The following is a 20,516-nucleotide window of genomic DNA, read 5'->3' as shown; positions in this document are numbered from 1 at the left end:
CTGGCTGTGATTGGCCAGGTGTTAGAGGCAGGAAAGGCTGTGATTGGCTGCCTGGGAGCTGTTGCTTCAGAAGCTCCATGGCAACATAGCTTCAGAAGGTGAATGGATGGAGGGATGGAGAGGCTGCTCGTTTTCACTCAGATACCACCTCTGCATTATTCATCCTGAGTCCCTGAGGAACTTCGAGAGAGAGAGAGAGAGAGAGAGAGAGAGAGAGAGAGAGAGACAGTGTGTTGACTGGCAGGCTGGGGCGAGGGAACAGCAATAATTGCATCTCACAGTGCAATTCAACCAGCCAAACAGCTCTTTCCTCTTCATTCCTAATTCAAAAGTGCTTTATTGGCATGGGAAACATATGTTAAACATCGCCAAAGCAAGTCAGGTAGATGGAAAAAATAAAAGTGAAATAAATAAAAATGAACAGTAAACATTACACTCAGAAGTTCCAAAAGAATAAAGACATTTCAAATGTCATATTATTTCTTTGTACAGTGTTGTAACGATGTAAGAGATTTCAAAAAACATATGTCTACATAGTGTTGTAACAATGCAATGTGCAAATAGTTAAAGTACAAAAGGGAAAATAAATAAAAATAAATAAGCATAAATATGGGTTGTATTTACAATTGTGTTTGTTCTTCACTGGTTGCCCTTTTCTTGTGGCAACAGGTCACAAATCTTGCTGCTGTGATGGAGCACTGTGGTATTTCACCCAGTAGCATCTGCTACAAGACCATGGTGCTTGCCTACGGAGCTGTGAGGGGAACGGCACCTCCGTACCTTCAGGCTCTGATCAGGCCCTACACCCAAACAAGGGCACTGCGTTCATCCACCTCCGGCCTGCTCGCCTCCCTACCTCTGAGGAAGGACAGTTCCCGCTCAGCCCAGTCAAAACTGTTCGCTGCTCTGGCACCCCAATGGTGGAACAAGCTCCCTCACGACGCCAGGACAGCGGAGTCAATCACCACCTTCCGGAGACACCTGAAACCCCACCTCTTTAAGGAATACCTGGGATAGGATAAAGTAATCCTTCTAACCCCCCCCCCCCCCTTAAAAGATTTAGATGCACTATTGTAAAGTGGTTGTTCCACTGGATATTATAAGGTGAATGCACCAATTTGTAAGTCGCTCTGGATAAGAGCGTCTGCTAAATGACTTAAATGTAAATTTCACCCAAAGGATAATGGGAGTTTATTAAAATTGTGTGGTTTCAAATTCTTGGTGAGTCTGTGTAATCTGAGGGAAATACACCACATTACCAAAAGTATGTGGACACCTGCTCGTCGAACATCTCATTCCAAAATCATGAGCATTAATATGGAGTTGGTCCCCCATTTGCTGCTATAACAGCCTCCACTCTTCTGGGAAGGCTTTCCACTAGATGTTGGAACATTGCTGTGGGGACTTGCTTCCATTCAGCCATAAGAGCATTAGTGAAGTCGGGCAGTGATGTTGGGCGATTAGGACTGGCTCACAGTCAGGGTTTCAATTCAACCCAAAGGTGTTCGATGGGGTTGAGGTCAGGGCTCTGTGCAGACCAGTCAAGTTCTTCCACAACGATCTCAACAAACCATTTCTGTATGGACCTCGCTTTGGGCACGGGGCCATTGTCATGCTGAAACAGGAAAGAGTCTTCTCCAAACTGTTGCCACAAAGTTGGAAGCACAGAATCGTCTAGAATGTCATCATATGCTGTAGCGTTAAGATTTCCCTTCACTGGAACTAAGGGGCCCGAACCATGAAAAACAGCCCCAGACCATTATTCCTCCACCAAACTTTACAGTTGGCATTATGCATCGGGGGCAGGCAGCGTTCTCCTGACATCCGCCAAACCCAGATTCATCCGTCGGACTGCCAGATGGTGAAGCGTGATTCATCACTCCAGAGAACGCGTTTCCACTGCTCCAGAGTCCAATGGCGGTTAGCTTTACACCACTCCAGCCAACGCTTGGCATTGCACATGGTGATCTGAGGCTTGTGTGCGGCTGCCTGGCCATGGAAACCCATTTCATGAAGCTCCTGACGAACAGTTCTTGTGCTGACGTTGCTTCCAGAGGCAGTTTGGATCTCAGTAGTGAGTGTTGCAACCCGAGGAGGATTTACTTTACATACTTCATCCGCAGTCCCGTTCTGTGAGCTTGTGGCCTGCCACTTCACGGCTGAGCCGTTGTTGAACTAGGTGCTGCTGTAGGCCCTCCTTGGTTGGTGACAAACACCAGATCATCAGCAAAAAAAGGTAGACATTTGATTTCAGATTCTAGTAGGGTGAGGGCCGGGTGCTGCAGACTGTTCTAGTGCCCGCGCCAATTCACTGATATAAACGTTGAAGAGGGTGGGGCTCAAGCTGCATCCCTGTCTCACCCCACGGCCCCGTGGAAACAAGTGTTTGACAATTTTAACCGCACACTTGTTTGTGTACATGGATTTTATGTCATGTTTTTCCTCCACAACACCACATTCCATCCATTTGTATAGCAGACCCTCATTCCAAATTGAGTGAAAAGTAGTTTTTTTAAAAGTCAAGCATGAGAAGACTTTGTCTTCGTTTTGGTTTGTTTGTCAGTTAGGGTGCGCAGGGTGAATACATGGGTCGGTCGTACAGTAGTTTGGTAAAAATCTAAAATTTGACGTTTTCTCAGTACATTGTTTTCACTGAGGAAATGTACGAGTCTGCTGTTAATGAAAATGCTGTTGACGTGTTTCTCACACACACACACACACACACACACACACACACACACACACACACACACACACACACAGATAATGGGCCCTCAAATCATGACAAACAAAACTGGAAAACGCCACACTGCTGTTCATGCTCCCAGGTGATATTTATCAACAACGTTTCCAGCCTTAAGTCTTCATCAGGCATCCATATCCCAGGTGGGGGTGGAGGGTCCATATCCCTCTCCCCAGCTGGCCTGTACCAAGCTCCCCTCTGCACTCTCCCCAGCTGGCCTGTACCCAGACCCCCTCTCCCCAGCTGGCCTGTACCCAGACCGCTCAGCCTCTACGGTGGGAGCAGAAAAAAAAAAAAAAAAAAAAAAAAAAATAGACCTCCCGCTGGGAACAAAGCCCACGGGGCCGGACAGATAACGTTGTTGTTGTGTTTTTACCCGGCGATAGAGTGATGAGAGCTTGAGGAACAGAGAGGGGACTAAGGGAGGGGTTAAAAACACCATCTCTCTCACACACCCACAGGGATTAGACCCGTCAGGCTCGGTGAGACAGACCAGACTCCTCCACTACACCCTCCGAGTGTGCAGAGCACTAGCTTCGTCTTACAAGGCCAGCAAGCTGGCTGGCTCTTTTTTTTTTTTTCACCTTGGGAATCGCTGGCGAAACGGTAACAGGCGCTCAGCAAAACACACAGCACGCGCTCCTCTTTTACCATGGCAACCCCCCCTGGATACGGGCGAATACACCACGTCATCCTCTACAATCTAGCGGTTGTTATGGCAGCACACTGAAAACCGCGTGGTGGGAGGAGGGAACGAGGGGCGGGGGTAGCTCCGAGGGCTGTGGTGTAGGGAGGCACATTAGACTGTTGTTGGTAAATAAAACAGCAAACATGCAAACACCACCAGACGAACCCACCCTTCCCCCGCGTGCTTCTGTCCCTGAGAAACTGCTTTCTAATGTCAACTATACATTTTAAAAAAATACCAAAAACAAAAAGGAATCATGTTATGTAACTTTATTTATATAAATCAATTTGAACAACAAAGAACTGATAAAAGTAGAAAATAATAGCTTGAATGATGTCTGAATTGAAGGCCTAGTTTCCCAGGGAACAAGCGTAGTCCAGCGGGGGGGAGGAGATAACACAAAGCAGGATCAAGGAGTTAGCCAGCTATTTATGATGGAATTAGGTTCAACATTTTGGGGCAGTTTCTCAAAACCCAGACTAAACCTAGTCCAGGACTAAAAAAAAAGTAACAGAGAGAAACTGCTTTTTATTCCAGGACTCGGTTAAAAATCTGTGTCCTGGAAAGTGCCATGTTGAATATAATTCCATCATAAACACAGAGAATCGAACCATCTCTTTAATACAACAGGATATGTTACGACTTACGAACGTTTTGTTTAGAGTCACATGATCTATGAGAACAGTTAACAGTATCCAAACTATGAGTTCTGATACACAACAGTTAACAGTATCCAAACTATGAGTTCTGATACACAACAGTTAACAGTATCCAAACTATGAGTTCTGATACACAACAGTTAACAGTATCCAAACTATGAGTTCAGACACACAACAGTCTCAAGGTGACATAAACCATAAACCACTTGGAGGGAACAATGACTTCATCACAAATGGCACCCTATTCAAATTAATTAACCCAATAGGGCTCTGGTCTAAAGTAGTGCACTATATAGGGAATAGGGTGCCATTTAATGTGCTAGAAGTGTTTAATCGTTGTGGAACAGGTTGTGGCTGTTTGTTCCCCCATCAGAACTAACAAAGGGGGGAGATGAATAACAGATGAGAGGGTGAAGCGTCGGGGGGCCAAAGTGGGATTTTGGTAGAAATGGGGGGGTTGAGGTCCTTAGTCCTGTGTGTATATGAGACCTCACCGGGGCCCCCCCCCCCCCCCATGACGTAGTGTGGTCCATCACCGTCAAGGTGCAGCATCACATCTGACTTTTACTCTGCTGGTCACCTTCCAGCACCAACAACCTCTTCCCCATAGACAGAGTCACCGCCTTAATCTAGAGAAGGGGACAGAGGGGAGGGAGAGAGGGAGGCGGGTGAGAGGAGGGAGGAAGAGAGAAGGGAGGAAGGGGAGAGAGGAGGGGGAGCAGAGGAGGGAGGGAAGAGGACAGAAGGGGAGTGAGGACAGAAGGGAGGTAGGAAGAGAGGAGAGAAGGGAAGTGAGGAGGGGGAGCAGAGGAGGAGGAGAGGAATGGGGATAGAGAACGGAGGGAGGAAGGGATGGAGGAGAAGGGAGGGAGGAGGGGGACAGAGGAGGAGGAGAGGATAGAGAGATGGGGATAGAGGAGGAGGAGAGGAGAGAGAGAAGGAGGGAGAGAGGGAAGGATGGAAGAGAAGGGAGGGAGGAGGGGGACAGAGGAGGAGGAGAGGAGAGAGATGGGGATAGAGAAGAGGGAGAGAGAGAAGGATGGAGACGATGAGAAGTCGTTAAATTTACAAGGTGGAAAACCCAAACATGGTCTCTCTGCCTCTCAGACAGAATACATTAAGAAAACAAGTGTCTGAGTAAAGGAATCAGCATGTTTCAGTTCAGCGTCGAGTCTAACGAGTGTGTTCGCATTAAAACACCTTCGCTTGAAAAAAAGCGGCAATAATACCGTTTGTCCATTTTGAGACGCCGTAGCTGGTATACACTTCCTCAAATTAGAATTAATCCAAGATACTGTAACTCGAGAAATCGGTCATTAATTCACATTTTTGCTGAAGAGATCTTAGGTCACACAATTTAACATCGAACTAAGATGACCGGTGAAGTATTTTTCTATCAAGGAGTTCAACGAGAAAACTTGTTTTCATGCAAAGACTTGATTGAAGAATCACCACTGTTGACCAATCACTGACGAAGGGGCGTCGGCTTCCGACCTTCAGTTTGCCCCCCCAGAAAAATAAAAAAAAGTGTGCCGGAACAGCAGACAAAACCCCAGCCAGAGTCCAAAACACAGCCCCAACGAGAGACAGAGAGAGACAGAGACAGAGAGACACAGAGAGAGAGACACAGAGAGACAGAGAGAGAGACACACAGAGACAGAGAGAGAGAGAGAGACACAGAGAGAGAGAGAGACAGAGAGAGAGAGACACAGAGACAGAGAGAGACACAGAGAGAGAGACACAGAGAGAGACAGAGAGAGAGAGAGAGAGTCCGCAACCCTAGAGACAGAGAGAGAGACACAGAGACAGAGAGAGAGAGAGACACAGAGAGAGAGACACAGAGAGAGAGACACAGAGAGAGAGACACAGAGAGAGAGAGTCCGCAACCCTAGAGACAGAGAGAGAGAGAGAGAGACACAGAGACAGAGAGAGAGAGAGAGAGACACACAGAGACAGAGAGAGAGAGAGAGACACAGAGAGAGAGAGAGACACAGAGAGAGAGAGACAGAGACAGAGAGAGACACAGAGAGAGAGAGAGACACAGAGAGAGAGAGAGAGAGAGAGAGAGAGTCCGCAACCCTAGAGACAGAGAGAGAGAGAGAGAGAGACACACAGAGAGAGAGAGAGACACACAGAGAGACACAGAGACCGAGAGAGAGAGAGAGAGAGAGAGACAGAGACACACAGAGAGACACAGAGACAGAGAGAGAGAGAAATAAACGGAGAAGGACATTCCATTGTTCCTGCTGGTCCAGTACAGAGGAGTGTCTGACTGACATTACTGAGCAACACTGCCATCTAGTGTGGGTTTTACTCAAGACAAACACAGGTACCAAAGCAGCCAAAACACAGGTACCAAAACACAGGTACCAAAGCAGACAAAGAACAAGCCTGAGTCCCTGTGTGCCATCATGCCAACTCCTCCTCTATCAACCCCGTGTCAATGATTGGCTTGTGGATAACCTCGTCTCCAGCCTATGAGCTCGGGATCTCCACAGTGACCGTAGAATTCTATTGGACTGAGGTAAAGTATTTTGGTCCCATTTCATTTTAGCGAATCACACGACTGCGAGGCACGGGGGAAGGTTAGGAGGAGGTTGCTGTGGGAGATGATTGGTTCGTAGATTAACCAGAATGCCTATGTCCCGGTCTCTCTCTATTGGCTAACGAAGACCCAGTTTAACAGGTTACTCTATGTCCCGGTCTCTCTCTATTGGCTAACGAAGACCCAGTTTAACAGGTTACTCTATGTCCCGGTCTCTCTCTATTGGCTAACGCTAGGCCTTTACTAAAGAGGCGTGGCTTGACGTGGGTGGGCGTTTTGAGAGGCGTGGCTTGACGTGGGCGGGCGTTTTGAGAGGCGTGGCTTGACGTGGGCGGGCGTTTTGAGAGGCGTGGCTTGACGTGGGTGTGTCTTAAACAATCGACTCCCATGAGATCGTTGCAAGTAATACCTTTATCAAACAGACACGATAGGGCCCTGGTCTAAAAGAGTGTACTATATAGGGAATAGGGTGCCATAGGTCTCTGGTCTAAAGTAGTGCACTATATAGGGAATAGGGTGCCATAGGACTCTGGTCTAAAGTAGTGTACTATATAGGGAATAGGGTGCCATAGGGATCTGGTCTAAAGTAGTGCACTATATAGGGAATAGGGTTCCATAGGGCCCTGGTCTAAAGTAGTGTACTATATAGGGAATAGGGTTCCATAGGTCTCTGGTCTAAAGTAGTGCACTATATAGGGAATAGGGTGCCATAGGACTCTGGTCTAAAGTAGTGTACTATATAGGGAATAGGGTGCCATAGGGCTCTGGTCTAAAGTAGTCCACTATATAGGGAATAGGGTGCCATAGGGCTCTGATCTAAAGTAGTGCACTATATATAGGGAATAGGGTGCCATAGTTAAAGGAGTGTTAGGGTTACCTCATCCAGTTGTCGCTCTACATGCTGTCTGTACTCCAGAGTGACCGGCTGCTGTTTGGTACTCACTGCTGCCACCTGCTGACTGGAAGACCCCAGGACATAGCTGCATGGACCACAGAATTAGTTTTTTTTTATTTTTATAGATCAATCCAAATTATTATTATTATTTTTTAAAGCCGTTCAGAATAGACAAACTATTGTCTCGTAATCCAGCTAAAATATTTTAGCAGGGCTGTTACTACTAGCAACATGATTTGGCATTTTGAGTGTCAAAGAAAAATGCTTTGTGATGGTGTGTGAGAGAGAGAGACAACACAAGATTCATATTTCCACACAGACCTACAAAGAATTTGAAAACAAATTAAAAAACATGATTAACTCCCATTTCTGTTACGTAAAATACCAGCGTTCGATCACAGCAGCGAGATCTGCGGCCCGTTGTCATGAAAACAGGGTAACCAGTGCTGCATAAACGTTGTTAAAAACCACCAATATTCAACTGTTCATTTTAAAAATTCCCCCACTATAAATACTACAACTATTTCAGTCACTGGTTCAAGTCCTCCTCAGACTGCCCCCCCCACCCCATATCGCTACATGGCTCACCTCTCTATGGCAGCCACATCGAGGCAGAACAGGGATCTGATGTAGTCCAGTTTCCTGGGTGTAGAGATGTAGACCATGCCTAGCAGAGAGCTGCAGCCACAGCAGGTCAGGTGGACTACCAGGCTGTAACAGGGGGGAAAAAAAAAAAATCACACAACAGGTCAGAACTACCAGGCTGTAACAGGTCAGGTAGGACTACCATTTTAAAACGTCTAATAAATCCATGTAATATAGTCTACCTACACCATCACAATAAATCCATGTAATATAGTCTACCTACACCATCACAATAAATCCATGTAATATAGTCTACCTACACCCTCACAATAAATCCATGTAATATGGTCTACCTACACCATCACAATAAATCCATGTAATATAGTCTACACCATCACAATAAATCCATGTTATATAGTCTACCTACACCATCACAATAAATCCATGTAATATAGTCTACCTACACCATCACAATAAATCCATGTAATATAGTCTACCTACACCATCACAATAAATCCATGTAATATAGTCTACCTACACCATCACAATAAATCCATGTTATATAGTCTACCTACACCATCACAATAAATCCATGTAATATAGTCTACACCATCACAATAAATCCATGTAATATAGTCTACCTACACCATCACAATAAATCCATCCAATTTGTAAGTCGCTCTGGATAAGAGCGTCTGCTAAATGACTTAAATGTAAATGTAATGTAATATAGTCTACCTACACCATCACAATAAATCCATGTAATATAGTCTACCTACACCATCACAATAAATCCATGTAATATAGTCTACCTACACCATCACAATAAATCCATGTAATATAGTCTACCTACACCATCACAATAAATCCATGTACTATAGTCTACCTACACCATCACAATAAATCCATGTAATATAGTCTACCTACACCATCACAATAAATCCATGTAATATAGTCTACCTACACCATCACAATAAATCCATGTAATATAGTCTACCTACACCATCACAATAAATCCATGTAATATAGTCTACCTACACCATCACAATAAATCCATGTAATAGTCTACCTACACCATCACAATAAATCCATGTAATAGTCTACCTACACCATCACTATAAATCCATGTAATATAGTCTACCTACACCATCACAATAAATCCATGTAATATAGTCTACCTACACCATCACAATAAATCCATGTACTATAGTCTACCTACACCATCACAATAAATCCATGTAATATAGTCTACCTACACCATCACAATAAATCCATGTAATATAGTCTACCTACACCATCACAATAAATCCATGTAATATAGTCTACCTACACCATCACAATAAATCCATGTAATATAGTCTACCTACACCATCACAATAAATCCATGTAATATAGTCTACCTACACCATCACAATAAATCCATGTAATAGTCTACCTACACCATCACTATAAATCCATGTAATATAGTCTACCTACACCATCACAATAAATCCATGTAATATAGCCTACACCATCACAATAAATCCATTATTTATTATTAGACAGGTCTAAAGAAACATGATATGAAGAAAATGTAGTGTATTTCAGAAGAACAGAATAGCATACTCTGAGTTGTCCTGATGTGGCTGTGCCATATGGCTGTGGGGCGACACTAGTTCATTTAGCAGGTCCTGATGTGGCTGTGGGCTACACTAGTTCATTTAGCAGGTCCTGATGTGGCTGTGGGGCGACACTAGTTCATTTAGCAGGTCCTGATGTGGCTGTGGGACTACACTAGTTCATTTAGCAGGTCCTGATGTGGCTGTGGGGCTACACTAGTTCATTTAGCAGGTCCTGATGTGGCTGTGGGCGACACTAGTTCATTTAGCAGGTCCTGATGTGGCTGTGGGGCGACACTAGTTCATTTAGCAGGTCCTGATGTGGCTGTGGGCTACACTAGTTCATTTAGCAGGCCCTGATGTGGCTGTGGGGCTACACTAGTTCATTTAGCAGGTCCTGATGTGGCTGTGGGCGACACTAGTTCATTTAGCAGGTCCTGATGTCGCTGTGGGCTACACTAGTTCATTTAGCAGGTCCTGATGTGGCTGTGGGCGACACTAGTTCATTTAGCAGGTCCTGATGTGGCTGTGGGCGACTAGTTCATTTAGCAGGTCCTGATGTGGCTGTGGGGCGACACTAGTTCATTTAGCAGGCCCTGATGTGGCTGTGGGGCGACACTAGTTCATTTAGCAGGTCCTGATGTGGCTGTGGGGCTACACTAGTTCATTTAGCAGGCCCTGATGTGGCTGTGGGCTACACTAGTTAATTTAGCAGACAAGATTTACTTAGAATCCCATGGCATTATTTTATAGTATGAAGAATACAATTGAACAGAAATGTGTTGAGCGGTTAACAAAGAAATAGTTACTCATATGCTTAGAGTTAATGTAACTTCAGTTGTTCTACAAATGTTGGGTTATGTTTCGATGAGTAATACATTGTAAGGCTGCATGATGAGACTAATGATGATTTGAAAAAAATAGCTTAAAAAAAAAGGCATGAGCTGTGCTTTGTTTTTTGCGCAGGCTGTACACACTTCATCACTCTCTCATTCACAATTTGACAAGCGCTTGATAATGCCTCAAATTTCACTGTGGCATCACCGAAATACGTCATACTTTGACTAAAACGATGACTTGACTTAAATCGTTGTTCAACATTACAGGTAAGCTCTTTGTTGAGAGAGACCATGCTCTTACAATGGCAAGTATAAGGGCATAATGGAAACTAGCTCCCAGGACGCAATTCCTATGGCTTCCACAGGGTGTCAGCAGTCTATGTTCAAGGTTTCAGGTTTGTAACTTCCAAAACGAATAAGAAATATCACTTTTAGTAGAAAGACAGTCTTGGAAATTTGTGTTTGCTCGCACCATGAAGACATTACGCTCCTGCTAAAATCGGTTTCCTATTGAACATACTTCTTTGCGTAAGAAATATTATAGTTTGATTACATTGTAGGGTATCTGAGAGTAAATAGAAACGTATTTTGACTTGTTGACACAAAGTTAAGGGGTAGATTTTTGTATTCCTTTCTCTGCATGCTTTTGCATACACCTATGCATCACATGACATCATTGGATGAATTGTAAATCTCATGTGGGCAGAATATGCATGTCGACCGAAGAATCTGCAGGGACTGAATGGGAGATAACGTGCAGCATTAGTTACGTTTTTTATTATTTTTAAAAGCACTGGTTATATGGACGTGTCAGGATTGGGGCAAAGGTGGTGCGCCAAGTGATTTTCCTCGAGTGCTTGGCGTGCGCCCACGTGGATTGGAAGGGCGAGGGGCTTTGACTGAGAGTTTCCTTTTGCGAGGGTGGAGACGCCATTTCTAACACGTATGAACACAGATGTTAATCACACAGCTGACCAATTACGCAAGATTTTACTTCTGGAATAGACAACAGGTGGAACTTATAGGCAATTAACCTGTTAGGGCTAGGGGGCAGTATTGACACGGCTGGATAAAAAACGTACCCGATTTAATCTTGTTACTACTCCTGCCCAGTAACTAGAATATGCATATAATTATTGGCTTTGGATAGAAAACACTCCAAAGTTTCTAAAACTGTTTGAATGGTGTCTGTGAGTATAACAGAACTCAAATGGCAGGTCAAAACCTGAGAAGATTCTGTACAGGAAGTACCCTGTCTGACCATTTCTTGGCCTTCTTTGCCATCTCTATCCATTACAAAGGATCTCTGCTGTTACGTGACACTTCCTACGGCTGCCATGGGCTCTCAGAAGGCGGCAAAAAGCTGAATCGTGGCTTTGCAGGCTCTGGCTGAAAAAAAGTAGCGTGTTTGGATAGTGGCTGGTTACAGTACTGTGAGACTCAGGCGCGTGCCCGCGTCGACCGAATGCTTTGTTTTCTTTCCTCTGTTTACCTAAACGGAGATTCCCGGTCGGAATATTATCGCTTTTTTACGAGAAAAATGGCATAAAGATTTTAAACAGCGGTTGACATGCTTCGAAGTACGGTAATTTTTTGTCACAAATTGCGCCATGCGCGCGACGCTGATTTACTATTTCGGATAGTGTCTGGAACGCACGAACAAAACGCAGCTATTTGGATATAACGATGGATTATTTTGGACCAAACCAACATTTGTTATTGAAGTAGCAGTCCTGGGAGTGCATTCTGACGAAGACAACAAAGGTAATCAAACTTTTGTAATAGTAAATCGGAGTTTGGTCAGGGCTAAACTTGGTGGGTGTCTAAATAGCTAGCCCGTGATGGCTGGGCTATCTACTGAGAATATTGCAAAATGTGCTTTCACCGAAAAGCTATTTTAAAAATTGGACACCGCGATTGCACAAAGGAGTTCTGTATCTATAATTCTTAAAATAATTATGTTTTTTGTGAACGTTTATCGTGAGTAATTTAGTAAATTGTTAGTAAATTCCCCGGAAGTTTGCGGGGGGTATGCTAGTTCTGAACGTCACATGCTAATGTAAAAAGCTGGTTTTTGATATAAATATGAACTTGATTGAACAAAACATGCATGTATTGTATAACATAATGTCCTAGGGTTGTCATCTGATGAAGATCAAAGGTTAGTGCTGCATTTAGCTGTCTTCTGGGTTTTTGTGACATTATATGCTAGCTTGAAAAATGGGTGTCTGATTATTTCTGGCTGGGTACTCTGCTGACATAATCTAATGTTCTGCTTTCGTTGTAAAGCCTTTTTGAAATCGGACAGTGTGGTTAGATTTAACGAGAGTCTTGTCTTTAAAATGCTGTAAAATAGTCATATGTTTGAGAAATTGAAGTAATAGCATTTCTAAGGTATTTGAAAATCGCGCCACGGGATTCAACTGGCTGTTGCGTAGGTGGGACGAATTCGTCCCGCCTAGCCCAGAGAGGTTAATATAGATATGATTTAATAAGAACATTCTGTCTATGACGATGAAGGTAAACATTGAGGAATTTTGGCAGAGAGTATTTAGCAGCTAGACAGACACAGACAGACGCGCTCGCTCTGACTTACCAGCCTAGATCCTTCTTACAGGTACCTGAGAAGTGAGTTTCTTTGCCAACCAAAACATTGTCACTGACACCTGCAATAAAAGAAAAGAGGGAATTATTCAGTCTCTGAAATTGGGGAACATTATCTAATTAGGTAGCTAAGTGCTTGGAAATCAAATCGGTCTTGTACTTAGACATAAGCCTGATCCAAGATGTGTTTGTGCTCTTTCCAATTACATCAAGTACCCCTCGGCTGTGACACATGGAACAGATAAAACGTATATCACAGTAAATACTTTTTATAAATGATTAAGCCCTATGGATTTTACACATGAAATGGGTTAAGGCTGTACGGTTCATAAACCGGAAAGTATTCAGACCGACTTTTTCCACATTTTTGTTAGGTTACAGCCAAAATGTCTCCTAGTCTCCCAGTCCCTGCCGCTGAAAAACATCCCCACAACATGCTGCTGCCACCACCATGCTTCACCGTAGGGATGGAACCAGGTTTCCTCCAGACGTGGCACTTGGCATTCAGGCCAAAGAGTAGGTAGCTTTTGGCAAACTCCAAGTGCCTTGTCATGTGCCTTTTACTGAGGAGTGGCTTCCGTCTGGCCACTCTACCATAAAGGCCTGATTGATGGAGTGCTGCAGAGATAGTTGTCCTTCTGGAAGGTTCTCCCATCTCCACAGAGGAACTCTGGAGCTCTGTCAGAATGACCATCGGGTTCTTGGTCACCTCCCTGACCAAGGCTCTTCTCCCCCGATTGCTCAGTTTGGCCGGGTAGCCAGCTCTAGGAAAAGTCTTGGGGGTTCCATACTTATTCCATTTAAGAAAGATGGAGGCCACTGTGTTCTTGGGGACCTTCAATGCTGCAGAAATGTTTTGGTACCATTCCCCAGGTCTGTGCATCGACACAAATTCTGTCTCGGAGCTCTACAGACAATTTCTTCAACCTCATGGTTTGGTTTTTGCTCTGACATGCACTGTCAGCTGTGGGACCTTATATAGGCAGGTGTGTGCCTTTCCAAATAATGTCCAATCAATTGAATTTACCACAGGTGGACTCCAATCAAGTTGTAGAAACATCTCAAGGATGATCAATGGAAACAGGAAGCACCTGAGCTCAATTGAGTCTAATACTTATGTAAATAAGGTATCTGTTGTTTATTTGTAATAAAGTCGGAAACATTTAAAAAAAACTTGTTTTCGCTTTGTCCTTATGGGGTATTGTGTGTAGATTGCAGAGTATTTTTTATTGAATCTATTTTAAAATTAAGGCTGTAAAGTAACAAAATGTGGAAAAAGTCAAGGGGTCAGAAGGATTACTTTATCCTATCCCAGGTATTCCTTAAAGAGGTGGGGTTTCAGGTGTCTCCGGAAGGTGGTGATTGACTCCGCTGTCCTGGCGTCGTGAGGGAGCTTGTTCCACCATTGGGGTGCCAGAGCAGCGAACAGATTTGACTGGGCTGAGCGGGAACTGTGCTTCCTCAGAGGTAGGGGGGCCAGCAGGCCAGAGGTGGATGAACGCAGTGCCCTTGTTTGTGTGTAGGGACTGATCAGAGCCTGAAGGTATGGAGGTGCCGTTCCCCTCACAGCTCCGTAGGCAAGCACCATGGTCTTGTAGCAGATGCGAGCTTCAACTGGAAGCCAGTGGAGAGAGCGGAGGAGCGGGGTGACGTGAGAGAACTTGGGAAGGTTGAACACCAGACGGGCTGCGGCGTTCTGGATGAGTTGTAGGGGTTTAATGGCACAGGCAGGGAGCCCAGCCAACAACGAGTTGCAGTAATCCAGACGGGAGATGACAAGTGCCTGGATTAGGACCTGCGCCGCTTCCTGTGTAAGGCAGGGTCGTACTCTGCGAATGTTGTAGAGCATGAACCTACAGGATCGGGTCACCGCCTTGATGTTAGCTGAGATGGGGTGTATGGTGTGGTGTACGGTAACGAATGATTGTAATTTTAAATTATGTAACATTCCAACCTTGTTTAGCAGTACTTAGTCCAAATAAAGAAATATAAATAATTCCACTAGTTCATTTGGTACTCCCTGTATATAGCTCCATTCTTGTGTATTCTGTGTGTTAATATTTCTCTTTAACATTGCATCCTTGATGCTTAAGTCCACACTTGTGGTATTCTGCACACGTGACAAATCAAAGTTGAGGAGGGACTTTTATTTGGAAGGAAACCGCAAATTCCACTGTTGTGGCTACCTTCACATGGGTAGGGAACGATGATGTCGGGCTGCGTTCAGCAGGAGGAAGGACAAAAAAATGTGACATGGTCAGTCAATCCTGAAAATGTAAAAACACTTTGAAAAGTTTCTACAAGTGCAGTCACAAAAACCATCAAGCGCTATGATGAAACTGGCTCTCATAAGGACCGCCACAGGAAAGGAAGACCCAGAGTTACCTCTGCTGCAGAGGATAAGTTCATTAGAGTTACAAGCCTCAGAAATTGCAGCCCAAATAAATGATTCACAGAGTTCAAGTAACAGACACATCTCAACACTGGACAATGTTCCTCCTGCGTCAGAAGCTAACGAGGATTCTTAATAAATACATTTCTATCTGGAAGTTGGACACTTTTTTGTTGTTGTTGTCCTTCCTCCTGCTGAACGCAGCCCGGCATCATTCTTGGGGTCCAAAAATATATGTTATGTAGAACAAACATACCTCTCTGATTCTAACAAATTAGGTTAGTTCTATTCATGGTATTTCTATCCGCAAAGTCACTTTTCTTTAAGGAGACCAGAACAAATTCACATAAAAAAGAAGAAGTGTGAGTTACAGAGATGTGTTATTGAATGCAAGTCTAAGAAGCGGTAGATATTTTTCTGTGCAGACTATTTCTATGCTTCCCGTGATTAGCTTTCGTTTTTGCATCTTTTACTTTTTGGTTTTGTGTACACCAGTATCAAAACAGATGAAAATACATTAATTTTGGATTAAAGAAAGAAAGAAAGATATAAATAAATAAATAAATATATATATATATATATAAAACAGTGGTTAAGAAGGTACAAATGATTCTCTACACACTATCCTCGGTCGTTTTGTTACAAACTGAAATTAGGAAAACTATTTTAAATTTGAGTAACCAGGAAATGACTATTATAATTTCATGTCGGACGGAGCGATATCTGCATTTTGCAGCTTTAATTCTCCATTGTTGGTAAAAGGACTCCCACTGTAATTCAGTATTTCACGGTAAAGTCTACACCTGTTGTATTCAGCGCAGAGGACAAATATACCTTGAAGTATTGCATTTACATACTGACACAACCAAAGTTATATCTCACTATCCATAATTTTTTTTTATCTAAAATGTAGTTAGCGTTATATAGTTAGGACAGAGTTTATTAACTAAACAACTTACGTTTCAGCAGTATTTGATTTTGTTCGTCCTCACTCCCAGCCCAAGACAACGAGTCACCGACAGGCAACTTACAACTCCCGCAGAGAAAGACGACCGGTGGGTCGCCACCATCCTCTTCCTCATCTTCTACTACTAATGTCATCCCTGGTCTAAAGTTGTCCTTCATCATGGTTGAGTCGGAATAAGCTCCATCGTTGACGGTGACCTCAAATGTTACGTTTGAATCTTTAAGAAATGCTCTTTTCCCCGACATGTTGTTTTTCTTTTTTCGAACTTGGGCGGGTTGGTAACAAAACAGTCGCAGGAAATACGTCATACGGCCCGCCAAAGCGGAAGTTTCATGACTTCCTGTCAAGGTTTTTTTATTGACTAGATGGGATACAGTTCTTCTTCGATGAGGTTTTAACGGCAGTTCACATGCCCCGAATATAACATATTATAACCTTACCGTGAAATGTTTACTTACAAGCCCTTATTAAACAACAATGCAATTTTTTAAAGAAAATAGAGTTAAGAAAATATATTACAAATAAACTAAAGCAAAAACAAAATGTTACAATAATGACGTTATATACACAGGGGGTATATGACCCGTTGAAAATGTATTTTCCCAGTCCAACACGGTTTTTTTCTCTCCAAGTTCACAGTTGTTTTTGAACTCGGGCAGATGAATCGTCTTCATCAAAATTACGGCTTGTCTCTTAACCCGCTCATCGTTCCCTTATGCCAGAGTTTGTACGTCTCAATTCTTATATTACTTATCGAGGTATATCTCATTAGTATATTATTTATCATTTTAGGCATTGTTGGAATTATGTATTTCTTTGTTTTTCTTTCTTTTGAGTATTATAATTAACTCATGTGCTTTTCTCCACAGGGAGTGGATACTATATGTTGTTGGTTCTGTGACCACGTTTCCCTTGTGACAGTCTCTTCCCATTAAAATAAATAAAACGTCAACACCAAGTTCATGAACAGACCCACCATGTAATTACAGTTGATATTGCGAGGGTTGTTTTGTTTGCGCAATGTGCTGTCTGTGCATCGCTATATTGTCTATAAAAGTGGATCCTCGTCATTGCATTTTGTACTTTTACGACCACATAGGTTAATGAAAATACTTAAAATGGTAACCGCTTCTCTCTGTGTGCTGAAAGAAGAGTTAAGGCCTCCAACATCTTGATGAAATGCATCTGAACAAACATCTGAATTTCTCTTGGTGTCCATTTTGGAAGTGCTGAAGGAAGAAGTCCTACCTCGTCACAGCTTGTTTGCACTTAATGATATAAGAACAAACATGATTTTTCTGAACATAAATGTAATCATGTGTGTAAGGTTCAAAAGTCTAAATTCAGCATTCGTTCTTTTTTGAAGAATGCTGTTCTTATCGAGTTACACAAATCCACAAGGAGTCAGTAGGAATTATTTAAAATGTATTTAAGCAAGTCATCCATGACAGTTATGTTTTATAAAAGGCAGTAAATGAGGATTAATGAACTGTTTCGCTGCCAGACGAGGCTCAGTTGAAATCCAGGTGTAGATTTCCATTTGGGACGTAACAAGTCTCTGCATTCTCCAGCGTATTCTGGTGACCCATTCATTTCCTTGTAACTAACCGTTTCAGTATGAGCTCATCATCCACAGGAATGTCTCGTTTCGTCACACTACTGTAGGTTTACATAGGGAACAGACTAATTACCTGTCAAAAGCCGGTGTGTTGCCCTCATACCCTCACGGGGGGGGGTTGAGTTCCAAATTGAGCAGCAGCTGCTAAAAGAAATTAGGTCGTACAAATATTAAAATGTAAATGTTTTTTTTGTTGTTGAGTGAAATACATTTAAAAAAATAAAAAATACATGCAAGACTGAATGGGAGACAAAACAAGCAACAAATGAAGATAGATACTTTTCACAAGCCTATTCTAACCCTTACCCTAGCCTTAGTGTAACCGATGTGAAATGGCTAGTTAGTGGTGCGCGCTAATAGCATTTCAATCAGTGACGTCACTCGCTCTGAGACTTGAAGTAGGGTTTCCCCTTGCGTTGAAAGGGCCGCGGCTTTTGTGGCGCGATGGGTAACGATGCTTCGTGGGGTGTCAGTTGTTGATGTGTGCAGAGGGTCCCTGGTTCGAGCCCAGGTTGGGGCGAGGAGAGGGACGGAACCTACACTGTTACAATAGCTAGCTGGATTGTTTACCAGTTGCAAAAAAAAAAGCTAAACTAAGTTCCTAAAAGCTACACTATATATACAAAAGTATGTGGACACCCCTTCAAATTAGTGGATTCGGCTATTTCAGCCACAGGTGTATAAAAATCGAGCACACCGCCATGCAATCTCCATAAACAAACATTGGCAGTAGAATGGCCTTACTGAAGAGCTCAGTGACTTTCAAAGTGGCACCGTCATAGGATGCCACCTTTCCAAAAAAGTCAGTTCGTCAAATTTCTGCCCTGCTAGAGATGCCCTCGGTCAACTGTAAGAGCTCTTATTGTGAAGTGGAAACATCTAGGAGCAACAACGGCTCACTGCTAGGTCACACAAACTGACAGAACGAGAACCGCTGAGTTCTGAAGCCCGTAGCGTGTAAAAACCGTCTGTCCTCAGTTGCAACACTCACTACCGAGTTCCAAACTGCCTCTGGAAGCAACGTCAGCGCAAGAAGTGTTGGTCGGGAGTTTTATGAAATGGGTTTCCATGGTCGAGCAGCCGCACACACGCCTAAGATCACCATGTGCAATGCCAAGCGTCGGCTGGAGTGGTGTAAAGCTCGCCGCCATTGGACTCTGGAGCAGTGGAAACGCGTTCTCTGGAGTGATGAATCACGCTTCACCATCTAGCAGTCCGACGGATGAATCTGGGTTTGACGGATGCCAGGAGAACGCTACCTGCCCCAATGCATAATGCCAACTGTAAAGTTTGGTGGAGGGGGAATAATGGTCCTGGGCTGTTATTCATGGTTCAGGCCCCTTTGTTCCAGTGAAGGGAAATCTTAATGCTACAGCACACAATGACGATCTAGACTATTCTGTGCTTCCATCTTTGTGGCAAGTTTGGGGAAGGCCCTTTCCTGTTTCAGCATGACAATGCCCCCGTGCACAAAGCGAGGTCCATACAGAAATGGTTTGTCGAGATCAGTGTGGAAGAACTTGACTGGCCTGCACAGAGCCCTGACCTCAACCCCATCAATCACCTTTGGGATGAATTGGAATACCGACTGTGAGCCAGGCCTAATAGCCCAACATCAGTGCTCAACCTCACTAATGCTGTTGTGGCTGAATGGAAGCAAGTCACTGCAGCAATGTTCCAACATCTAGTGGAAAGCCTTCCCAGAAGAGTGGAGGCTGTTATAGCAGCAATGTTCCAACATCTAGTGGAAAGCCTTCCCAGAAGAGTGGAGGCTGTTATAGCAGCAATGTTCCAACATCTAGTGGAAAGCCTTCCCAGAAGAGTGGAGGCTGTTATAGCAGCAATGTTCCAACATCTAGTGGAAAGCCTTCCCAGAAGAGAGGAGGCTGTTATAGCAGCAATGTTCCAACATCTAGTGGAAAGCCTTCCCAGAAGAGTGGAGGCTGTTATAGCAGCAAAGGGGGGGACCAACTCCATATTAATACCCATGATTTTGGAATGACATGTTAAGCGAGCAAGTGTCCACATACTTTAGGTCATCTAGTGTAGCTAGCTAAGTAAAAGATAGCTATTTAACACAAATAGAAAAGACAAAATAAGGACAGAAGATAAAGGACATGAAAGTAAAACAGTTCTCCAACCATGTTTTGGAAAAGGTAGGACTTTGTAGCCAACATCACCAGCGTTGCTATGGGAAATTGTTTACCCACTCAGACATCCAAAGGGAGAAAGCTGTCAAAGGTTTGTTGATGGGACAGAACCACGAATGCCTGTTTGTACATCAAAACAAGAGCAAATGTCATATTTAATTGCACATGAGGGCATACATGGAAAAGGATTATTTGCAACCATTTCCCTTTCTCTCAAAAAAAAAGAGAGGCAT

At 43.5% G+C, this 20,516-nt stretch overlaps 1 protein-coding gene across 1 annotated transcript; it reads right to left on the bottom strand.

Annotated features, from left to right (window-relative positions):
• Nucleotides 1-4,400: 4,400 nt before the first annotated feature.
• mis18a (MIS18 kinetochore protein A) lies at nt 4,401-16,860 on the bottom strand. The gene is made up of 5 exons (XM_014198385.3): nt 16,508-16,860; nt 13,149-13,218; nt 8,119-8,241; nt 7,513-7,615; nt 4,401-4,719 (listed from the first exon to the last, which is right to left on the bottom strand). The coding sequence occupies exons 1-5, from the start codon at nt 16,821-16,823 to the stop codon at nt 4,642-4,644; spliced, it is 690 nt and encodes a 229-aa protein (XP_014053860.1). The 5' UTR covers nt 16,824-16,860; the 3' UTR covers nt 4,401-4,641.
• Between the last annotated feature and the right edge of the window lie 3,656 nt (nt 16,861-20,516).

The sequence above is a fragment of the Salmo salar genome, chromosome 04 (genome assembly GCF_965601325.2).
Source record: "Salmo salar chromosome 04, fSalSal1, whole genome shotgun sequence".
NCBI lineage: Eukaryota > Metazoa > Chordata > Actinopteri > Salmoniformes > Salmonidae > Salmo > Salmo salar.
Note: the sequence above shows the minus strand (reverse complement) of the source record. Positions and strands in the feature narration are given on the sequence as shown.

Coding starts and splice junctions, on each gene's coding strand:
- mis18a (XM_014198385.3), bottom strand. CDS start 16,823: ATGACGTATTTCCTGCGACTGTTTTGTTACCAACCCGCCCAAGTTCGA. Junction 7,616..8,118: donor GATGTGGCTGCCATAGAGAG/GTGAGCCATGTA, acceptor TGGTCCATGCAG/CTATGTCCTGGGGTCTTCCA. Junction 4,720..7,512: donor TAGAGCGACAACTGGATGAG/GTAACCCTAACA, acceptor CCCCTTCTCTAG/ATTAAGGCGGTGACTCTGTC.